General features: G+C 41.1%; 1 protein-coding gene across 1 annotated transcript; it reads right to left on the bottom strand.

Annotated features, from left to right (window-relative positions):
• Positions 1-825: 825 nt before the first annotated feature.
• Positions 826-17,739, bottom strand: tuft1a (tuftelin 1a). Its single transcript, XM_036537871.1, has 12 exons — positions 17,365-17,739; positions 7,097-7,174; positions 6,227-6,328; positions 6,022-6,108; positions 5,773-5,841; positions 5,534-5,623; positions 4,722-4,832; positions 4,156-4,379; positions 3,477-3,582; positions 3,139-3,222; positions 2,921-3,015; positions 826-2,660 (listed from the first exon to the last, which is right to left on the bottom strand). Exons 1-12 carry the CDS (start codon positions 17,425-17,427, stop codon positions 2,588-2,590), a joined length of 1,182 nt encoding a protein of 393 aa, XP_036393764.1. The 5' UTR covers positions 17,428-17,739; the 3' UTR covers positions 826-2,587.
• Between the last annotated feature and the right edge of the window lie 6,201 nt (positions 17,740-23,940).

Below are 23,940 nucleotides of genomic sequence, written 5' to 3'. Positions count from 1 at the left end.
AGGAAAGGAAAACTGTTCACTGCATTTTTATAAGAAACATATTCATGGGCCAATTAATCTGATTATTTTGAGGGGCCTCCTGTGGTGCTATGGGGTGTAAACATGGAAAGTAAGAAATTAAATGGTGATGCAGCAATTGTTAGCGCTGCAATCTGACCACCAGATGGCAACATCAAACTTGTACTCAACAAGATGGCATAGTTCACCTTTAACAGTTCAGCTTAATGGTGGAAACGTAACAATAAATGTGATGCCCCATATAAGCATTCAACCTCACAGCTCATTCAGTTTATGTGAAATAAATGAATAAAGTAGTGAAACTAATGCTTTGAAGGTTAAAGGAACAACCGCATATTATATACTGAAACAATAGTAATGCAAAGCATTTTAGAAATGTAATTACCTAACAGAGGGATAAAGTTCAAGAACCTGACCGAAACGAGATCTGGTGAACAAAGATCTCATGATCCTGTTTACCAAATGTCACTCTTGTGCATTTTGCAATATCACTCTTCCACAACAGTTCTGTGAGCCATAAAATGATGTCATTTCTTCCTATTTCCATTGGTAGCTTAACTCCAATCCATACCCACCTATAACGTTTTTCATTGATTCTTTTCATAGACAGTCACACAGGGGTGTTCACATAAACTCTCCACTTTGCTATGGAGGTAAACACTGCAACTTCATGAGTAGACTGTTTTTGTCTGGACTCCATTTAAAATGGAAACCAATTAATTGTTGTTGCTGTAGCACAAAGTACTTGCAAACCAAGCAGTGAGGTTTACATTAGGTTAAATACATTTATTCAAAAACCAAAGGAGAAATGAAGACCTAGTTGTTACATGCGCATTAAAATATATATATATACTTCCTCCCCACCACAATTTTCACAGCAAACAGCACAGACTTCTTCAGGTTATGTACTGTAATAGGCCTAACATTTACTACAATTGTGTAATAATGCAAGTTTCACAAAGGCGGTTGGAGGACTGTTAATAAAAACAAGAAATGCTTTGCAGTTAGGTAGAACAATCATGACATTGAAAAACAAAAACATACAAATGCATAAATATAATATAAGATACACAAAAGATACACCTGGGAACTGAAATGCACACAATAACTCCTTGTAAAATGCTGCTACTGTATTGATGTATGCTAGAACAAATATCGCATCACCTTCATCATTACCACTGTCATTCTTCATTATCGTGAAACCTCCTGAAAATAAAGTCACTTTGCCTATCCCAATAAGTGCTGAAGTGTAATCTCTCTGGAAAAACCTTTCTTTCATTCACAGAATGGTTTATGTGTCTGAGTTAGTAGAAATGGAAGGACAGCTATCTGGCAGTCACAGGAGAAGTCACAGCCAGACCTGAATGCTTTACAAAGAAAGCCAATGGTCATCGTTAGCTTAGCCTATGAGAAAGTGCTACACCTACTACAAATAGGCCGTGTACTCTTTTTTTTAAGCAGTTGAGTGGTGATGACTGGACCACAGAGCTGAAGTGTTTGTGTTACTGTGTCTAAAGTTTAGCCCTGAGGGGGAAATAATTGTTTTTTTTTTTGAGTAATAGGACACACAGCTTTAGAGAGTGTGGAACATCAAAGACAATACAACAGATGAACAGCCCAGACTCACGTCCCACAGAAGTGACCTGTATACGCGATGAGAAGAGTATCACTATACAAAGGCATCACTGCCAGAAACACCTCCATTTTCTTGGTCTTGTTCCTGCCCTCAGCGCTACTCATCCATCACAATTTAAATGACCTGAATAACTAGATGGATTTGACACATCTTCCTGGGTTCCATATACTTCATCACTTGTTTCTAGTCCCCAGTACATTCTGTCACTGTGGTACTCATGTGTATAGCTACAGTCCTAATCCAGGCAACATCCAGGGCTTACTTCTACAGTGTTGCCTTTCTTATTAAATCCTCCCTCTCCTTGGCCACCCCCACTGGCAGAGCTCCTGCTCCCTCCCCATCTTTGGAAGGGCCCAAACTGGATTCCATTAATCCCGTTCTCTGTATGTGCCTTTTAAATCAACCGCCTGCCTTTTCTTAAAGGTATATTCAACTGAATTGATACTCGGGCCACTAGCCATTTCCCTTGTTGTCTCTTTTTAAGGGCAAAAAAGGAGAAGGCATCGATAAGTCTTCAAAACATCCGCTGGCTCAGACTCAACTAACAGCAAAGACAGCCTAATTTCTGACTCCATTCTGTTAATATCACCCGTTAAAGGAGATATTTAATATTGACCAGATTCTATAATGAAATCGGAATCAGACTGAAAATTACTCACTCAAAGTAAACACATTTTGAACCTACTTAGAGGGAAGGTGAAAAATATTTTTAAAGGTAAATGACTGTGCATCAATGTCTATCACTATGTTCATTCCATTAATATCTCTATCTACATTAACAGCAGTATCTATGCTTATCATATCCTTGATGCAGAGATGAGAGTGAGTCATGCAGGGTTAATGTGCTCCAGGACCAGTGGTGGACAATACTGTACGGTTGTGTTTCTGTGGTGTAGCTTTACGCTGGCCTCTCGCCCCCCCCTCCCGGGTTGCTCACGACTTGATCTCGATGACTTTAATGAAGGGCAGGGACTTGTTGGAGTGATTGGAAGGCCTCAGCGGCTTACTGTGGAGACAAGAGGGTCACATGAGTGCAGCTCATCAAAAGCTGGCACACATGGGCTAAAACAAACACTAGGCCTGCTGTTAAATGATATGGCCACTTGTGGTGTCTGTGGGTCGTGTGGGAGTCCAGGTCTGTGAGGTGGGTATCAGAGGGACTGACGTCATTCAGAAACAATACAGTGAAGATGTAAGCATAGGCTCTCTGTGTGTGTGTGTGTGTGTGTGTGTGTGTGTGTGTGTGTGCGCGCACGTGTGTGTTACCTGTAGACAATCTGTGGGTTGCGCTCTGATGACAAGTATGAGCTGGGCCTCTGACCTCCAAGGAAGTAGTCCATCTGGTCATGTAACTCTCTGTTCTGTAGATACAGAAACAGACACAGGAGAAGAGGGTCAAAGTCCATCCAGAGAGAGAGAGTGAGAGACAGTGAGAGAAATGCCAAGAGAGAACAGACAGACAGTGGCAGTAGACCTCCACGTACCTCTGCCTCCAGGTAGGCCACCTTCTCCTCCAGCTCGCGGATCACTCTGTCTCTCTCCTGGATCACCGTTCGCGAGTTCTGCAGCTGTGTCAACACAAACACACCAAGACGCTGGTTACACAATGACTCTCAAACACATCTTAAGACACACAGTAATCATTTAGATGGAAATGGACATATAACTATGAATAATGAATAGTGGTTGTTTTTTTTTTTTGGAGGGGGCTCTATTCCTAACCCATCATTCATTTCCTCCTGACCTCTGCTCCCTGCTTTACTGCCTCACTCAGCTTTAATGACGTCGTGACGTAATGCCTCTCTCTCACTCTCCGTCTCACCTGTTCGATCATGTGTCGAACCTTCCTCTGCTGACTCTTCAGCATGTCGTCCAGGTGATGGATCTTCTCCTTCAGCACGGCCAGCTCTTTCTCCAGCTGCTCAGACCTGCCAGACAGCACATTCTCTCATCTAAATCTCTGCCACTTCTATGGGAACTCACCCTGACTGAGGAGGAGTACTGTACTCCCTAAAGAGCACTTGTAGTTGTTCTCCAAAAAAAAAAAACTAGCCATACATTTACATTTTGTTGCTTAGCGGACCCTCTTAGTCTGAGCGAGGTACAAGATGAGTGGCTCTACATATAACATAACAATAGTTTAACAATTATAATTCACTCTGCATGCATAAATGGAGCTTGATATACATTCTGAAGATTTCTACCCCTTAAGTATTACACAGTGCACCACAGGGCAAGCATGACATTGGATGTAACCAGGCACGCTGCATCAATGACTCCAACCAGGACACTTTATGTATGCATAGTAAACCAGTGGAATGTGTTTGGATCTTATTTTCTTACACAACTTCCCTAAGCGGCTATTAAAAGCACTGACATAGTACAAATGGAATCAGTGTTGCATTACAGTCATGAGATAGTGTGATGACAGTGCTGTCACTGTACCGGAGGACCGCGCTGTGTGAAAGATCACGTAACCCTCGGGTGACATCGCCCCTCACCTCCGGTCCTCGTTTTGCTCCTCCTCCCTCTGCGCCCGCAGCTGCATCAGCTCCCCCTCGCTGTCCCTCATCTTCTCCCGCAGGGCGGCGCTCTCCACCTCCATGCCGGCCAGCAGGCGCTGCAGCTCCTCGATGCGCTGGTCCCGCACCTCCACCCCCTCCTCCGCCCGCAGCAGACGATCCGCCTGCTCACTCAGCCGCTGCCGGTACTGCCCGCTCTCCGCCTGCGCAGACAGAGCAGTCAGCACATACAACGCAGCCGGAGCGGAGAGAGGAAATCTACATTGACAGGATTTATTATTAAATACCACTGTAGAATTTTTTTTTTAACAATCACTTTAAATATTCTGTCATCACAGTGCAGGTGATGCTGAAGTTAATCTGGCACCCTTTTATTTAGTGTGAATTTTTCCTGAAATGAAACAATCCCAGGAAGAAAAGTATTATTAATATAATATGAGGAGAACACAAAGCCAAACTGGTGAATGAAACCAATATGACACACACCACAGCAGGGGTACACCCAGAACAAAGGATGTAGGGAAAGCAAATGGGATAACACTGACCTGCAGCCTCTCCCTCTCCTCCTGGTGCCTCTTCTCCGCTTCCTGCAGCTGGCTGTATAAACGCTTACTCACTTCCCTCAGTCGTGCACTCTCCTGTTCATCCTCCCAGTCCTGACAGAGAGAGAGGGAGGGTGTGGAGGGAAAAGAGTGGAGGAGCGTAAGTGAGAGAGGGAGGGGAGCAAGAGGGAGTGGAGGAGAGAGGGAGGGAGGGAGACAAACAGGCAGAAAACAGTGATGGGGGAAAAAGAATGAATGGAAAGGAAAGGAGGGTGGGAGGATGAGTTGAGACACAGAAAAAACGCGGAGGAAGAGGGCGCAAATATGCAAATATTTGGATAATAACTAATGTACCCTCAGGGAGCCTTTTAATTTGAACTGAGGAGAGGAAGAGGGTGGGGCATGGAATGAGTGCATCAGCGTGGTTTTTCTCAATATCACCCCTCAGCTATTCCACCCAGACACAGGTTTTCCCAGTCAGTTCCATGTTAGCACTAATGTTCTGTTAAAACTGGAAATGCACTGTAATATGATTCCTATCGATAAAGTGAGAGCGCATTTTACTGAAACCCCCCTCTGCTTCCCACACACCTTAAAGGAACCAAGGGATTGTGTGTCATCTTAATGTATCTCACTGCGATGTGCTGCACTGTGGCAATTAAATGACCCCAGTGTGGAAATGGGATATATATTTATTTCAGGTTCGTTGGTGTGTGCGTGAGTTCTCTGTGCGCAGTGAAAGCTATCGCTGTCTATGTTTTGATAAAGCAACGACTGCACATGTAATGAAATGGGAAACGCGAGGATAGACTCACCTGACTTTCAGCAACGGCTTCACCCTCCTTTTGATTAGACGTGACTGATTGGCTGCTTGGCACATGAACCTTGTAGCCATTGGCAGGGAACTGAAGCGAGGGGAAATGGATGGAGACAGGGATGGTAAGACATACAGAGACAGCACAGAGAAAAATACAGTCATATAGTACTTCATGAATGAATACAGTCAGTGTGTTCACGGAAGCGCACACACACACACACACACACACGGTAATACCTTGTGCTCCCCTTTGTTGTTGTTTTTAGCTGCCATCACCTCCCTCAGAGTCTTCAAACAGTACCTCACCTGAAGAGAGATATGGCTGTGTTACACTGGAGTGAGGGAGAGGGACAGTGGGTTGGGGGCGGGGGAGTGTAAGGCAGGGAATTTGGAAGAAAAGAAAGGATAGAACAGCTGGACAGGGGGGAAGGGCAGTTATAGAGTGAAAAACAGAGGAAGGAGAAAGAAGAATACTGATCCACTGACCTCCTGTATCTGGGAAACTTCATCTGACAGCATCTTCAGACTCTGCTGGTCTCTGGTCTGCTCCTTTTTGCGTGCTTCCAGGTACACCTGCACCACACAGACACATGCAGGGTTACACACGCAGCTCATTATTACACCAAAATCTCAGACACCTGAATCTCTAGTGCCTGAGCACCGCCATTGATTAGCACTCAGCCACACCCACCTTAATGACTTCAACCTTCTCTTCTGTTGGTTTGATTGGTTCAAACTTCAGCGGCTTCCTCTCATTGGCTGGCTGCACCAACGCAAAAGCTCGGCCAATTGGCTGGAACAGAGGGAAACATTAAAACATTAAAATCATATTACTCTCATCTTACTGTATATACACCCTTGCACGCATCATAAAGGGTTAAAAAATTTATGACATGGAATGTGTCCTTGATCTTGTCTACTTCCTCGTTTCAAATTACATCCATGTTCAGACCCCACAGTACACCAAGTCAATGAATTGGCTGGGAAAAATAGGGCAGCGAATGCATGATCACTTATACATGTTAAAAATAGTACTGCGGAAAAAAGCTGCTGTAAACATCTCATGGTTTATACATATTCACTGAATGTACAGAAAATACTGATTTGCAGACCCCACAGAGTCAAACACAACCCAAAAATGTGAACTACACATGGATCTTGAGCATTTGTCATATGGTATCCAGAGGAAAAAAAAAAGCTCTCACTGTTATGTAATTTTGGAAGAAGCAGTTTTTCCATCAAAAGGAAGCTCTGAACATCTCTGAAAGTCCAAACATTAAGTAAACTTCAACAAAACAACGACAAAGCAATGACCAATTTTGGCTTTCACTGACATGTTAATTAGAGAGTGACTTAAAAAGTCAAAGTGTTTTTTAATCCGATTTCATTCACCATTGTTTTCTAACTGTCATGCAATGTGAGATGACAATGTAAGAAGTAATTCATAACATCATAATTTAATTTCAGATGTCCAGAACTGAGAAAATCATCTACAAACGTACCCCAAAGTGGAGTGTGCTTTTGGTTTTGTTAGGTCTGTGTGCGTGGGCAGAGTCACTACCTTGCTTTGTGGCTGCACTGTGGTCCGAACTGGCTGGTTCTGGTCGTGCAGGGTGAGTCTGAGCCTCCTACAGCCGTCCTGTACAGAGTGAATGAAGAAAAAAAAAAACAAAGTAAGACCGAGATGAAAAAGAACACAAAAGAGACTGCTGTGAGAGAGAAAGAGAGAGAGGACTGAGCTGAACGGATGAGAGGAGAAACTGAAGGCAGAGGGTGGCGGGAGGGGGTGAAGGAGGAAGGAGAAGAGGGGAAAAACATACAAGGGATGGAAAAATGCGGGAGCCAGTGTGCAATAAAAGTGAAGCCAGAGGGTGGGAGAAAAAATGAATGTGTTCATCACACCTCAGAGACTGTGTTCGGTATTTGAATTGTATTCTTTTAAAAGATCTGGCAACGTAAAAAGGTCCGCAACCACGTCAACGGTCACTCTGAAACTAAATTTAAATACTGGAGAAAAGGGAAGGAAGAATATGATCACTACTGCCCCAGCCAAAATAGGATGGAATATCCCTCTAGTTCTGAGTCACCCGTCAGATGTTATAGATTTGTCTCTATGGCAACATAAACATGTAGATCAGGAACACCCCTCACATGTTCACATAAGCAACAGTGGTGGGTTTCAGTTGGTTTGAACTGCACGTGTTGACATGGGAAAATGGGCTATTAATATACACCCTGTGTTGACTTTGGACCGGGGACTCCACCCTGTGGAACTCCATCGCCAGACCGAGACACCACCCACACACGCACACACACACACACACACACACACACACACACACACACACACACTTTCCACAAGTCATTCTGTCTGCACTCTGTTCTCCACAGAGACCACCGCTGTGTGGATGTGGGTCTGTGGCACAATCTCTGAGGGAAGGAGGGGGAGGGGGGGTGGACGAGGGATTACATAACACGAAACCCTTTTCAATGTTCATCACCAGTCTCTCTAAACACACACTGTCCATCAGTGTATACATATATGCAATCATGAACACTTCATGTATGTATGTTCACGAACACTGCTTATACAATAACCTGCTAACAGCAATTAACAGCAAAGGGGTGTGATCATGAGAGGAATTACTCATGAGGACCGTGGACTCCTTCCCACAATCCTCCATTAGTGGTTTTTTATGGTTAATCATAATCCTAACATTTCTACGACTAGACATGATCTAGCAGTGTCTGTACTGTAAGTGGAACTCTGATGGTCAGTATAGTTCTGATGAATATATGCATTTATTTACGCACAGCCCTCTTTCCAGGCCTCTTTGTTCCAGGTGTGTTTCCACTGTATAAATCTGACTGTAAGTAGCAGCTGTTGGCAGAAGTGCATGTTTTGCACCTCCGCTCTGTAATTAAATGAATGGTTTAAGAACAGAGGTTGACAACTTTATGTCTACCAAGTATGGACCTTCTGAAGAGAAGAGGGAATAGTAGTTCTGTAAAGCACAGACCAGAAGCACAGAACACATGTGTGCATATGCTAGTTACTGTCTTTGTACAGCTGTGACATTAGTTCACTAGTATGTCACCATGTGTGCTGGATTATAATTTGATCTATTATGTGTTGAACAGCAAACTGTGCATAAGGAATAGTGATAATAACAATGTCAGTAAAGTATATCTATCCTGTACAAGAGACTAAAATAACTGTTCACTTTCTCCCAGTGCATACAATACACTCAGAACCTGCAGTTAGACACAGTGAATGAGAGGGGTTCAGATAAGAGGCATTCCTGACATAACTCTGCTGTTCTTGATGCCTGTTCTGACTGAGAAGGTCATAGCAGCACAGTTACTGAGCAACTCGACAGTAACTTCCAAACACAGACCAGGCCAGTCTGAGACCTGCACTTTTGGATAGACAGTATGCACACTTTTATGATTCTCTTGCGATCACTGATCATGAACACTTCCCAATATAAAAACTTACCACGAAATTGGTGAGGATAAAGAGGAAATCACAATGGCACTGGCCATGCCTGTGACCCAGTAGCCAGGGATAGGTTTGAATCAGGACAGTACAGAATGAAGAGATAAGATGTATTATTCTCAAATAAATGCAGCCTTTATATTTGGTTGGCATATTTTTAGGACTGATCTGTTTCTATTTGCTTTGCATATTTAAAGGTCATGGTATTTAAGAAATGAAAATTTACATCCTCAGAGCCTATCTACACAGTTGCAGACATAACTGTCAGTTAAATAAGGTGTAGTTAACTAGGTTTACTCCAGGCAGAGTGAGCAAGGAAAGACACTGAAGTCAGATCGAGAGGGGCAGCTTCATCAAATATCTAGCACCATACATGCTCCTCCTTAAATTGATAATAGGTATCTCTATTGAAGAGCTCTCCACTTCTAACACTAGCTCATTCCTTCATAGCTTCCTAACGTACTTCATGCTGTTTAACCTACATTTTGCACAATGCATACAATGCATTCATTGCCCCATTTCTTATTCTCTATGCAAACTGCGCTGCTGTTACACCATTTTTTTTTTGACCCCTAGACACATAAACACTCACTGTGTGCAATTTGAATTTATGTCTGTTTTATCAACATGTTAGCCTTATGCTAACAGTCTGATGCGGCAGCACTAAAATATAACCCAGACACTGAGAGCGCACAGCAATACCATCTGAGGAAGTAAACCAGGTCTCAAGGTTTAGGAATATTTATATTTCAATAAACAGTACATGATTGAGGACAACCTCCTGTACATGCTTTGAAGGCTTGGAAAAACTGTCTTGTTGCAGGAAGTTTGGAAACAAGTGTCTGTTCTTTGTACAGCCATTAGAGAGAGTGAATGTCATGCTGACATAAGTGCCTGGCATTCTTTTGGAGGGAAAGGAAAATTACCCTGCTGTTAGACTGGATCCTTCATTTTCAATATGCCTACCAAACTGTAAGAAACAGCATCATACCAATTACATTAACTAATCAGAATATCTGAAGTTAATTGTCGGGTTCACATATTATCTTTTTTCCACGTGAAAGGTGTATTCTTCCACAGTCTGTAATTATGGAGTGTTACTGCCCTCTTAATGGAGGTTTAATGTAAGAACACCTCAGCATCCACAGTATTTTCTCCAATGCAATAAGCCCCCTATGACATCCACTTTCACCAGTGCTTCCATTACTACCATTTATTAACAGCAGTGGCTGCATCTGTACTTTCACCAGAGCTACAATTCTGTCCGCTAGTGCTCTACTACTCACACTGGTCGTGTATCCTCTTTTGTGACATATATAAGCCTCCAATTCAATTTAATAGAAATTGCTCTTCTTCATTGAGTGCGTATGAGTATGCATGTTCCACAGACAAAAACAGACACAGAACTAGATCACATAAATCCCGTACTCATACACAGACAAAACCGAGACACAAAAGCCCACCAAACCCATGCGACCGCTCTCTCAAAGACAAAATGCAGACATACACAAAAGCACATCGTGTACTTCCAGTTCGTACACACTCACAGACAAAACACAGGTAACCACATGCTGTTAAGCACATTCCACAAACTCATACAGACAAGGGAAAACTGCCTGTACCATTGTTCTGTCATTTTGAGATGATATAAATCCCTCATTGCTTTAAGGGAAGTTGTGTGCAAATAATAACCAAATATTCCATATTCTTTGAAACTTTAGTCTTTTCATAATCTCCTTAATCTGAAACAACTGTTCAACTTTTTCCACACATCAGGTTTCCTTGACTCATCATCTGTCCTTCTCACATTCCGATTAAGTTTCTCATTCTTCTTTGAAGTACCGCTCATGCAGTATATCAACATGTTATGACTGTGGTTAACCTTCAAAAGCCAATATTTCAACAACTGCACGCTTTGCCCTGGACACATCAACGACATCACTGTGCTCATGAAGTAGTAGTTTCGATTGACATTAATCTACAGCAGATTGCTTTAAAATGAAGCTGACTTACTCATTTCTAATTTACTATTTAGTACCTTCACACCTGACAATCATTGACAGACCTATGTTCTTAGCATGTCATCTGTCGTACAGATCAGATAATATTTAAACGCAGTTGGCTTCATTCCCTGTTATCTTATCAGCAACTCACTAACTCTAAAACTGGCCCACAGTGGTACAGGCCGTACCTACGCTGCCATAGAGAGCTTGGCCGCACTGCAGTAACTGACACTTGTGTTACGTCACCTTCGCAGGTGACATTAACAACAAAACATTACCCAACACACCTCATCACCGAAATATCTTAAATATTCAAATCCAGGTACTTTGTGTGCGGTCATATTCCAGTTTACCTGGCACAGCACGGCTGCCTGAGTCTTCCCTGGAGTGCAGCCGGTGTTTGAGTCACTGAGATACTGCCCTTGGTGTTTTCCATACAAGGCAAAGCAGCGCTACGCATCACGGCCCCACCCAGAGCCACAGCAGGGCCTTTCAAAAGAAGCGCTGCCTCCACACCTCTCAGGGAGCTGCCTCTACGCTGCCTCCACACCTCTCTCACAGGGAGCTGAGACAGAGCAGCATGGCTGCAGCTACAGTGGAAGTGTATGTGTGTGTGTGTGTGTGTGTGTGTGTGTGTGGGGGGGGGGGCGGGTAATCCACACAAAATGAGGTCACTTAAATGAATTAACTCCCGCTTGACATTATCTTGTCAATCAGCGGTCTCTCGCACTGCGCCTAGGGCAAATGTTGACGGCTAATGCTTAAAGTCTTCTTTGGCGAGGCGTGTCAACAGTCAAGAGGAAGGTCAAAGTTCTCCATGCGCACTTTGACGGGCTTTGCAAAAAAGAGTTCAGAGTGATGGTGACTGATAATCTTCATGGCCAAGAATGAGGTGTCCTTTTTGTGAGGGAATGATGGGATGCTATGTTTTAGTGTGGTTATGTATGTTTGCACATTCATGTGCGTGCATGCCCATGTATGTATGCCTGTGAGTGTCTGTGTATGTGAAAAGTAATCAGCAAAGTGAACTGTAATGTCAACAGTTAAAAACTGTGAGAAAAATCAACTCAATGCATTGCAGGTAGTGCCCACATTGTGTTCCTGTCAATGGAGTGCTTGTGAGCTTAATTCCAAGGTTTAAGAAGAACACTGTACTACAGGTAGAGCCTTGAACAATACTGAGCCTTACGAACCAGCGGTAATCTCCTTAATGGAAATAAGCCAATAACAACAAGAGACCTGCTATCGGCAGAAACACGAGAAGGACAGAACATCTCCCCCATTACCCTGTGATTACTACCACAATGTCTGAGAACACAAGTCACTCTCGTACACTTTCCCATACTAAGGCGGCAAATAAAATTAATCATTTTGTCACAAAAATGCAAGCAGCAAGATGGTGGGTCTTATGTAAGCGTGATCAAAGAGGCAGTGTTACGTAAGATACCACTGTCCACTGTGAAGTATTTCCAACTTTATTAATAACCTGTTCAGTCTGAAGTGTAAACACACAGAATAGGGATGTACAAACATGAAAACAGAACTTGGCCGAGAGAGAGGGAGGGGCAAAGGGTTGCTGGGTTACCTGCAGGGACCAGGGTCTGGGAAACATAAGGGAACAGATACAGTGATCGGTTTTATTTAAGATATATGTACATGTATGTGCGTGTGGTGTGTGTGTATGTATGTGTGTGTGTGGGCCACTGTGCTTCTGTGTCTCTGTGTGTCAGACAGAATGTTTGAGTCTTCTGATCCTGTTTGAATCATCTAATGTCAGGCTTATTCAGGGTTACTAGCAATGCACACAAGGGAAAATGTTTTTGTGTGCTTGAGAGAGTGTACATGTATGTGCCTGCATGTATTTGTTATGTCTTACATTAGCTCACCTCTCTGGGAGACTGTGAAACTGAAAATTGCAGATGTGTGTATGGACATTGCTGTGTGTGTGAGTGTGTATGAGCAGAAATTTTGGTTGGCTCTGTATATCACATTGTGTAACTGAACTTTTGATTTGTGATTTTATCTATATGTCAACCTATCTGGCATGTATGTAAGGATATTTGTGTACACGCATTTCCTATTTTTACAGCAAACTTTTTAGAAATTCTACTAGGTGTTTGATAAACCCAATACTCATCTCTGTCTGTAGTCTCTATCTGAAACAGGAGAGGGATTGTGTGCTGGACACAGCTCTCTAATCTGCCATAAGATGGATGCCTCAGGATCTTTGTGTAGTATCGTATGAAGACACACCTAATCCATGCACAATAACAGAGCATTCCTGCACCTGACACATGACTGCTATCCATGAATGCCGGTTTTAAACTGAGCTAGAATCAGCGAGCCCTGGGAACAAAAGGTGTAATGATCCATGCCTCCAAAACTATCCACTGCAAACATTACTAATAAGATATAGTGCTCATTTTAAAAAAATGTACAGGAGTTATCTTACCATCAACACGTAGATGTTATCATGAAATAACACTGCTTGACTTGTATTGTAAATGTGCATCATGAACAACTGTTCATTGGTCTATTATTTGGCCCTCCATAACGAAAGGGTGAAACGGGAAAGAGCCAAACATCCATAAAAAGAGGACTAACAAACACATAAAGGAAACAGAAACATTACCAGAAACAGGTTTGCCAGGAAGTGAGCAGTAATGTGATGACATGAATTACAGAATTCAGAGCCCATGTTGATTGCACTCTCTTTGTGTTGATCAGTTGTGGATTATGTGTGATCTAGGTACTTAAGAAGGAAGAAAATGTAGTTCTGATGTGGGATGCTTGTGCCGGCATCAGGAAAGCATTCATCCACGGCAGTGGTGGTCCTTCAGAAACATACTGAAGCATACAGATGCATATTTTCCGACAAAGTTTACTGAAGTGAATTTATGACGAGAGAGAACAGCATATACAGCTTCATGTGTCGCAGTGTATAGCACCACCATCTGAACCTGACCACTGCATTAGAGTATGACAAACGAAACTCCAGAAAGTTCTCTACTGCTGTTTGATAACCAAAGGATGATAATGAAATTACATATTTTTGTGGAAGAACACAGAAAACAGAACACAGACGATTCACTGTTGTGCAAATGGGTGCGTAAACTAACAGGGAAAAACAAACGGCAGATTAGTTTACAGAATCCCCGCTGAGAAAAGGAGGATATCTCTGGATCTCATCTGTTCACTGTAATTACTGGCTACCAGCTTGAAACGCCCACCTCTGCACAGTATATTTCACTAGTTGGCCAGCTAGCAATATCTGCTACATGTATAACATTACAACAATGCTCTACAACTAGTAAGGTCAATACACAGTTGTCATCATTAGTGACATCAGTCAAATGCTAAATTTGTCATGAGATGAGAGACCTTTGTTATGCAGTCAGATTGCTAGCTAGAAGGCATATCATAAAGACTTAGTCAGTTCACACAATCTACTGTTCCTACCTTGCAAATCTCATGTGCACAGACATGGGGAACACTTCTGTTCAGAACTGTATTCAGTAGGAAACATACAGCTGTGTCTCTCTGTCTGTGCCCCTCTCATGAATAGACCATGAGCCCCTGAAAATCTGCCAGCTTCAGAGCGACAGCCGAAAATGTTCCATTCCGGAGCCAAGCTCCCACCCCCTGTGAGGAATGTTAACCTTTTCATAGACTCTCCCCCAAGGATGGTAACAAAAGCCAGCAGCACCCGTACACCGCTCAATAAATCACTTATTGGATATGCTTGACTGAGATAATGTCCCTGTCAAAAACAAAATGCCCCATTTGAAAATGCAGAACAGAACACACCGATCTTACAGGACCAATCTCATATATAAAAAATGACCCGGAAAGATAAGGAAAAACTGTGAACCCAACTCATTAGCTGCATTTTTATCTATTTCCCAAAACGTATACGATTGCATACTTTAAATATGACTAATTATATATCATCCTCAATAACAATTACATGACTTGATAAATACTGATTGACACATATGGAAATAAAGTACTACATTTCCAATAATTCACGGCAGTTGCTACCTGCGCATTTCTGTGGACAAAAATATAAATAAAAACGATTTACTCAAAAAACACAAATGTTCCTTAGTGGGGACTGAATCAGCGATAGTATTTACTTTGTTGAATCAGCTGTACAAAAAACACGCACAAACACTGATCTATGGGAACAGCTGTTGATGAACTAACAAACATGCCCACAATGTATGTATGTTAAGGTGCAACTCAAGTCTCCTGTTGCACAAGTTAACATATTTGACAAACCAAAGGTTCTGCTGTGGAAAACAAGGCTTCCTATCTAATAAACAGTGTTATTCATAATACACGTCACTCCAATGGCCTATATTCATGGGACAATAAATAGCAGTTACCTAACTAAAACCTTCACAAAGAAATCATTTACCACGATGACAACATTTTGTTCAAGAATTCCAACTGAGCTGAGGTTTTAGCAGCATATCATTAGTGATTAACTTTCTGAAAACAGCCTGGAAGCCATTATAAGCACCATATTAAGTGTCACACGCTGATGACAGAGAAGTTTCATTTTGGCAAGTGGGTCATGTGAAAGGAGTCACAGCAGTACAGATTTTACCGATTAAATTAACATATGCAATCCCTTAAGTGAGTCAAAAAGGAATCCTAGTTTAAACAACAAATCACTATACCGTGGTTTCAGAGGGCAAGGTAAGATAATCGTAGTCATTTCAAACCTCCACATTTTAGCACATATCCTATTGTTTAGCTGCAAAATTCTTCAAACAGTAAAGAACAGAAGGTTCCCTTTTTCAGCAGTTACAGACCCCATGTACATAGTACTCTGCTGTTTATTATTCTGAAGCAAAGGCAGAAGATTTCTTTGTATTTCGACAAAGAGTTATTATAATAGTATTGCAGCCAGGGCTGTGTGAAATGAGTTTCATCATACTGTATACTATCATAGTATATACTATCTTGTGTCCACAATATGAAATCAAGCGTCACAGAACTCGCGTAATATGCTATTCTGCACCTCTGAACGTATTACTCTGCCAGTTCAAATATTTGTTGTAACAATGTTCTGTGCGTATTTGGTTGCCAAATGTAGACGTTATAAACTGCGCAGCATTACCTGGCATTGCACGAAGCGCGTGCGTCAACGTGCATTCGCCTAAATGTTAAGCCATGGGGGGCAGGACTAGACACTGCAAATTTCGTGAATGTGACATGTTACTACACTGTTCAGGAGTGCGGATTCTTCCGTCAATTCAAGATGCTTTTTTTTTTGTATTTTCCAAACACAGGTGGTTAAAGTGTTTAATAATTACCAATGTCTGCTCTCAACTAAATAACGCAATTCAAGCAGAGGTATTGTTTGTTGTATCGCTTTTATTCACTTTGCTATTTTCTGAACATCTCATGTCAGTCAAGCTATTTCTGTAGTATGCAATTAGTGTGATAACAGAGGATATAATCATAATACCATAAATACTACAAAGCAACAGGTGACTTTCTGTAGTCTTTCGTCACAGCCTACCCCACCACACGTCCGCGGCGCTGCGCCGCTGCCCGCACAACAATGATAATGCTTACAAATGCGAGACTGTCGTTTTCTGTCATCTCCCAGTTTCAAAAATAGAAATATTTGCTGTCAAAGAAGATAAAGACGCGACTTAAATATGATGTAAGAATGTTCGCGGACTGTGACCGTTTAACAAAACATCAGATCCACCACAAGTCCGTCGTATGTCAGCCTGCCTACTTCGGCGCACGGTTTCACATTCCCACTTCTTTTCCCACTTCTCCATGGACATGTGTTTCGCGACGTATATAGTTATACAGACATATTACACTAATTACGTAGGATTAGCCAGCCATCAATACAGCCATGATCAAGTTCCTGTGGTTCACTGACTTAAAAACTGACTAAAAACAAGACTATCACTTTACGATGTTTTAGCAGGGACATTGTATCAACCAAGATAAAAAAAATGTTTTAAAAATCGCGAACTTTCTCCTGTCTTCTGCGAAAAGTATAATTCAGATGCCGGTGCAACACGAAACCAAGAATATACCCCTGCCTATTCTGGTGAAACTTTCCCCGAAGCTTTCCTCCATTGCCTATTCTTGTAGTCTACCCCTAATCGTCCTTCTCAGTATGCATGCAGTAACCTCCCTTAATGTTAAGGTCTGGTTGAATTTACAAAAAAATAATCGGTTTAGTTCCAGTGATATATTGGGGCCTGGTCACTCTGGCAACAAAAACATATAGAGTCAATTAACATAAACAACAAGTGGTTTAGCAGTTTTGCAGGGATTAGTAAAACTCACCGTGGATCTGCCGTCCGATCTGATGTCTTCAAACGTACAGAGGCTTCCAGTAAGTCCGTTCATCTTCGGTAAATGATAATCGATAAATTTATAGATTAGATATATTTAATTATATATTGGTTTAATTGCAGGAACCTGCTGGTAATTATTTCAATGCCTCTCTTTGTCCTTTGCCTTTATGACTTTGTTATTATTTTTTTGTCACTTTTTGTAATTTCGGTTTAACCGCCACTCTCTTTCAGAGTGTGCAGCAGCTCTTGCGGAGTCTTTAGTCTGTTTAAAAATAGCTGGCTAGCGTCCTATAGACAAGGCAGTAAAGGTTTTTTTTCCCAACTAAATTCACTCCCCTTTCGGCTACCTTTCCCTCCCTCCTCACGTCAGCAGCCACAATGTACTTGTTCCAGAGTATCACTGTGACCTCACCGCTGAAGTAGCGCTCTCTCTCTCTCCCTCTCTCTCTCTCTCTCTTTCTCGGCACGCTCCGAAAGGAAGTTACTCTCGTGTCTGCACCTGTACAAGAATAATAGCAGTCACCGTAATAATTTGTCAACGAGCCGGGGCGAAAAAAAAAAATCATATATTATTATATTGCATTGCATATACTGTATATAGCAAATATATGTCAGGGAAAAATTGGAAAAAATATGACGAATGAATAATGTTAAGATTTTTGTTTGGATTAACACCAAAGGCAATGTAAAAATGCTCTTTGTCTTAATATAAGAACAAGATCACCCATGAATGTTGACTTTTACAATAGACATCGTCTGCGCATGAATTTTCTTTTGTTCCAATCTTTTGTTTTAGCAATATTTTCTAGAAAGGAAATGTATTGGAGCCGATACAATAATAATGATTACGGTTTGTATTATTATGATTCGGATCTTATAAAAAGTAGGTATAAAAACATTTGTGGTCTCTGAGAGTGTCTCTAGTAATTACACACTGTAAAAATGTCCACAATTTATCGTGAAAATGAGCACTTAAGTCGCCCTCTCTAGGTATTAGCTCAGATTGCTTTCTCTTGATGGACACAGTAACAAAATGTGTTCACAGTCACTCAAGTAGTCGTTTCTCTCCAGCCCTGGTTGATTTATTCAGTGTTAGGAATACTGCACCAGTCTGCAAAGGAGCTCAGCCTTGATCTGGGGCTCAGGGAACAACAGCCAAATTGGATTAATGGTAATTAATGGGAGTTCTGAGACCAAAGAACAGCTGGACGTATAAACACTGACTGGCAAATAGCGTGTGAACTCGTAAGCCTTTAATGTGGGTATGTATATTATGACTCTCATGCAACCGAATTTCTTCAACTTGAATGTTTGGCCTTATAGGCTCCTTAAGTTTTAGTTTTCTACAGCCTAAAAATCTAGTGTAATGTATCATTAAGATCAACATTTCTGAAGGCACCAGTCTTTCTCTGTAAGTCTAGTATGCAGCATAATTGTTTTAATTTTTTTTCCAATATTAGTACAATGAAATTTTATTTCATTAACAATTGTTCACAAATCATGATTTGGCTTCAAGTGGATTGCATTTTGACCAAAAATCTTCAAAACAACTGGTGTGTCCATTGGTGTCACATTTGTTAAAAACGGAGTCAAAGATCCGTTAGTTTAAAAGACTTGTAGACATGAAGTTTGATGTGTCTCTGTAGAGTGGAGAAAAAGGTCAATCCCATGCTCAGTACACAAACAGTGCATGAAATATATAATTAAATGTGCAAGTCACACCTACATGGCATCACCTTCTCTCAAGTAACATTACTTACCTGAGGCTAGATGGCTTGCGTATCTGCTGTTGCAAGAGTTAGAACGAAAAGCCGTTTGGAATGTATGGGCGTGTTGGGGCACACCTCCGCAATATAAAACAAAACATTTCCAGTTCTTTCACACCTGATGTATACACCTTTACATACTTTTCCGAAAGACAGAAACAGGTACACATACTCAAGCAGCTACCACACTGACACCTGAGGACAGACGTATGTGGCATATGCAAAATCCTGTTTTTAATATCAAATTTATGGTGAACACCCTTATTCTGAGGGATGTATGGCACAATGCTAACACATTCACAATGTACATATTGGTATGTGTGTGTGAAATTCAGCAATTGAAAACTCTTGCTCACTCAAGCTTGTAACACCAATGCTCAACTGAAGATTCTGAACCAGTTAACCATTTTCAGTTAGTCATACAAAGATAAAAATATTTATTTTTGATCTTCTTTAGCAACAACTAGTATCTGTAAAAACACTCAATATTTATGGATATTTCCTAATTCAGTCAAATGCTACAAGGTAATGATGTTTACACCTTAGCCTCTGTTATGCAGAAACAAGGCAATGTTTAACACGAAATTCTTTCAATAATTCTACCTTAACTGTTGTTGTGACTCAGACTGCAACAACGGCAATCCCATGCTTTCATAAAGACACCCGTGCATGCAATATTTGCAAAGATAATAACACACCCATGGTTAATTATACGTCATCACACTCTGGTCTGTGTACCGCAATAACCAGCATTTCAACACCAGAACAATGATTTCAGCACTCTGGACGTTTCAACCCACACAGAGAGGAGAGGAGACTAGGATTCATCATGGAAAGAACAACAACAAAAAAAAAAAAACAGGAAACTATTTTCCATTTGTCCATAAGCCAGGCCCAATACCATTTTACAGCAGACGCAAACAGCATTTTGTTACAACCTCACACCTGGGGTCCCAATCCACCTGTGAAGGACTGCGATGGAGTCCAGTGAATGAAAACACTGTAAAGCAAAACAAATACATTAAGAGAAGTTGATACTATCCATAAGGAATGCACATACTGCAAACTTTGGGAAGTTTCATTACGTTTTTATCAACAACATGGCATACATAAGACTGTAGGAGAAATTAGCTCATTATTTTCTTCTACTAATGAATTGCTACCATGTGCCTTTTAAACAGGAAATATACATTTAGAGCTGAATGAATTGAACGTACCTGAATTGAGATGCTTTAACATTCACTTTTCAGTAGGAGCTAGCTCTATATTTCATCTTCTACTTCATTTTATATGCTTTTTAATATCAGGTATGTTAACCCAAACCATCTCATCATTTCACTTTTTATTGCTCCTGATTTTATACACAATCTAAATTTTAGTATCTTGTGAAATTAATTTATGTTTCATCTATTTCCCAGGAGGGCTATTTCCATTACCATTAGATAGCTGTTTGGGAGCTACATTTACTTAATTGCTGCCATTCTTGAGAAATGATAGAGGGGGACGGTTTATTCAAAAGTGAGACTCAAAAGTGTCTCACAACACAGATCTGTTAGTGTTCAATAAAATAATACCACCAACATTAGTTTTTAAAACACAAGTAAAACTGCACTTTAAATTGCTTCCCATGATTTCTTGACATTTTTTAAAATAAAATTACTAAAAATGTTACATCTTCATTATAAAGGAGCTTTGCTCTCAAAGACTTCCTTTAAAAAAAAAAAAACCTGCATAGGCCTGTTACTTTGTTTTAAAGAATTGTACACCTGTGTGCTCAGTCTAACACCAAAATGTTGTCTCATCTGACTACACCATAACCTCATGACTAAATATAAATACCGACTTTTGGTAGAACCACAAGAATTTCATTCTTGCATAGCTGGCGTATTAAGTTGTACACGTTTATGTTGCCAAAACAGGCTTATTGTGAATTCAGTGACCATGAACGTTCTCACTGCTTGAAGCAAATCTGGCATGTGATAAAATGATTTAAATTGGGTAACTGGAGTGTATTCTCTGCACATGTAGGGACACATGGGTATGTTTGGCTGAATACACACAGGTAACAGACAGCAGCGTACACCTACGTGAACACGTCCACCTCATTTCTTATGAACCCCAGTTGTATGAAACTTCAAACTGAGTAAAGGCAAGCAAAATTAATGTACAGGGCTGTCATGTGTCAAAGGGGGTTGTCGTGAACATCAGTTCATTATATATATATATAATATAATATATATTATATAATATATAATATAAAGGCTTGTACATCACTTAGACAGGGAATACTGTCAGTGCTTTTACTCAAATTCTCTCCCATCTGTTATAAGCTTAAAACATGTCTGATAGGACCTCTCTCAGTCCCCAAAAATGTTTTTTTTTCCAGGTCACAGCACAGTCTATTTCATTTCTATTTCAAACACACACACACACACACACACACACATACAGAGACCCAGAACTAACGTACAAGTGTATCAACAGAGCACTGCCCGCTCAGTGCTGCTGTTGGGACAGTGAAGCATGAAACCCCCTGTCTGATAGCGAGTCGCTGGGGCTTTAGGCTGAGAGGTGACTGCACAGACAGATAAATACCAGTTTGTAGGATCGAGAAGCAGTAGTCTTCTGGAGTCTGCCTCTGTACTCTGCAGGTGGCACGCTGGGGGTGTGGATGCAGAAAAGAGGGAGGGAGAGAATTAAAAAAAAACCTGTCAACAGGAGACAGACCAGGGAAATTAGACTACCATGAGCTTCAGAATAAGGAACAAGAGGAGAGAGGCATTACAAAGGCTTAATATATAATTACTAAAACCACAAAAAAGATTAAGTACATCTTGCACTTCTTGAGAAACCCCATGCAATTTCACAGCTTGGCACATTTATTATTCCACAATTATTCTAAGGCTTATAAAAGGTTGCTCCAGGCACATTAGCCTGTCTCTTTCAGTTCTTATGACAGTGGAAGACAGCACGTACAATTATCACTTGGAGATGCACTTGTTCGTTTAGGGTCCATCGCTTGCACAAAGTCATCAAGGAAGGCCCATTTTCCTGATTTTGCATACCGACTCTGCCTTGAGGAACCTGTAATGAGCCCAGGCGACTGAACAGTCCTGCTGACCGTGTGGGTATGCTGAAAACTGCTCCCAAAGGTTTCCCTGGAATGAAACTAAAATGGTCACACTATGTGACAGAACAAGAGCAATACGCAGGAGTGGTTCCTTTAATACCTTCATAATAATACCTTTCAGTGTGAAGTACAACAGAACCGTGGCAATGTTACCATGGTAAGGCAAGTCCTCCTGGCGTGGCACTGACATTTCCAGTGTAGTAGGTTGAATTAGTATGCATGTATGATGTGACCATTTCCGCAGAAACGGCGTGCATATACACTGGAAGGTTCAGAAAGTGGTGATGATTGACAGCTCCGTAGAATGCCATTAAGGGCATCAGGAGTGGCGGCACCGCGCCAAGTAAAGCTGCCAGAGCAGTCGTTGGCAAGCCTCTCTGACGCTAATGGAAAGACAGGCAGGTTTGCATGGAAATAACACAGAACCACAATTTGCATGTTTTTTTTTTTCGCCAGGTCAGAATTTGCATGTTCCGTACCCTATCGGAGGGCAATTATTAGAGCTCGTTTGACTAGCGTGGCTATGATATGAGCGATATGCACAGAGCTCACAGAATGTGAACAGCACACACGCACAGAAAACACACACACACAGGGCAGCACTGTTTGGTAAGTGCCGGTGGTCACAATGTACAAAACGGAAAACCAAAACCGATGTGAGTGAGCGCTGGTTTGGCATGTGACTTGGGTCCGACATTGGACACTGCTGCTGGACATTTGCTTTTATCACTCGGAAACATCATGTAAGTCCGTATCTGAATGCATGATATGCAAGGTGCACAATCCTGATATACAAACACAAAAAGACAAAAATTCTGTGTCCTATTGCAAGGTGCTTATGAGGAGAGAAAGGGAGGGAGGCCACACTGCTGATGTTGGTACAGGGACAGACTGTTTTGTTTAGCAAATTTTATATTAAAGTTGATGGATTGCAAAAATACAAATTCACAGTTCATATGATCTAATTTAACGATTTTGTACCCCTCTCCAGCATAAACTTACACAAAATAACATTTAAAAGTAATACATAAAACATAATTGCATATGTAAGATTAGGTACTGTATTCAGCACATAAACCTTTCAATTTAAAACAAAGATTGTAACAACTGATTAACACTTTCTTTCTACCCATTGATTGGTCAGTTTAGAACAAACACAATTTTAAATCCAAAAAACTAATTAAATAATGATACAATTGTTTACAAAATAATTGAAAAATATGTTGGAACAATTACTATGATAATCTTAAGGCATTTGAGTGAAACATATTTACAGGTAAATATTCCACTGAGGAGAATTACAAGGAATGCATAGAAGTTTGTAAGACAATTTGAAATATTGAGAGGCAGCAGAGAGAAACTATGTGAAAAGCCACTGAAACGGAAATACTGCGTATAAAATATGCAGTGTACACGATTTGCGTACATCGCCAGAATGTGTTGCTCTCAGGAAAGACGTCCACGTCAACACAAATGGAAACGGTGACATGTTATGAATGCTACTCTCAGTAAGTTGGAAGCGCTCCCAAGTTATAAACAAACCAAATTAGTTCAAACATTTCAACATAGTGCAGTCCACAGACTGTAGCTACTGAACAGGTATTCAGTATTCATCAAGTTCATTAACAACATCACTATTCCTGTGTGTGGCCATGGTTTAAAAGTTCAG

This window comes from Megalops cyprinoides, chromosome 10 (genome assembly GCF_013368585.1).
Source record: "Megalops cyprinoides isolate fMegCyp1 chromosome 10, fMegCyp1.pri, whole genome shotgun sequence".
NCBI classification, from domain to species: Eukaryota; Metazoa; Chordata; class Actinopteri; order Elopiformes; family Megalopidae; genus Megalops; species Megalops cyprinoides.
The sequence above is the reverse complement of the archived record's forward strand: the minus strand, read 5'-3'. Positions and strand labels throughout refer to the sequence as shown.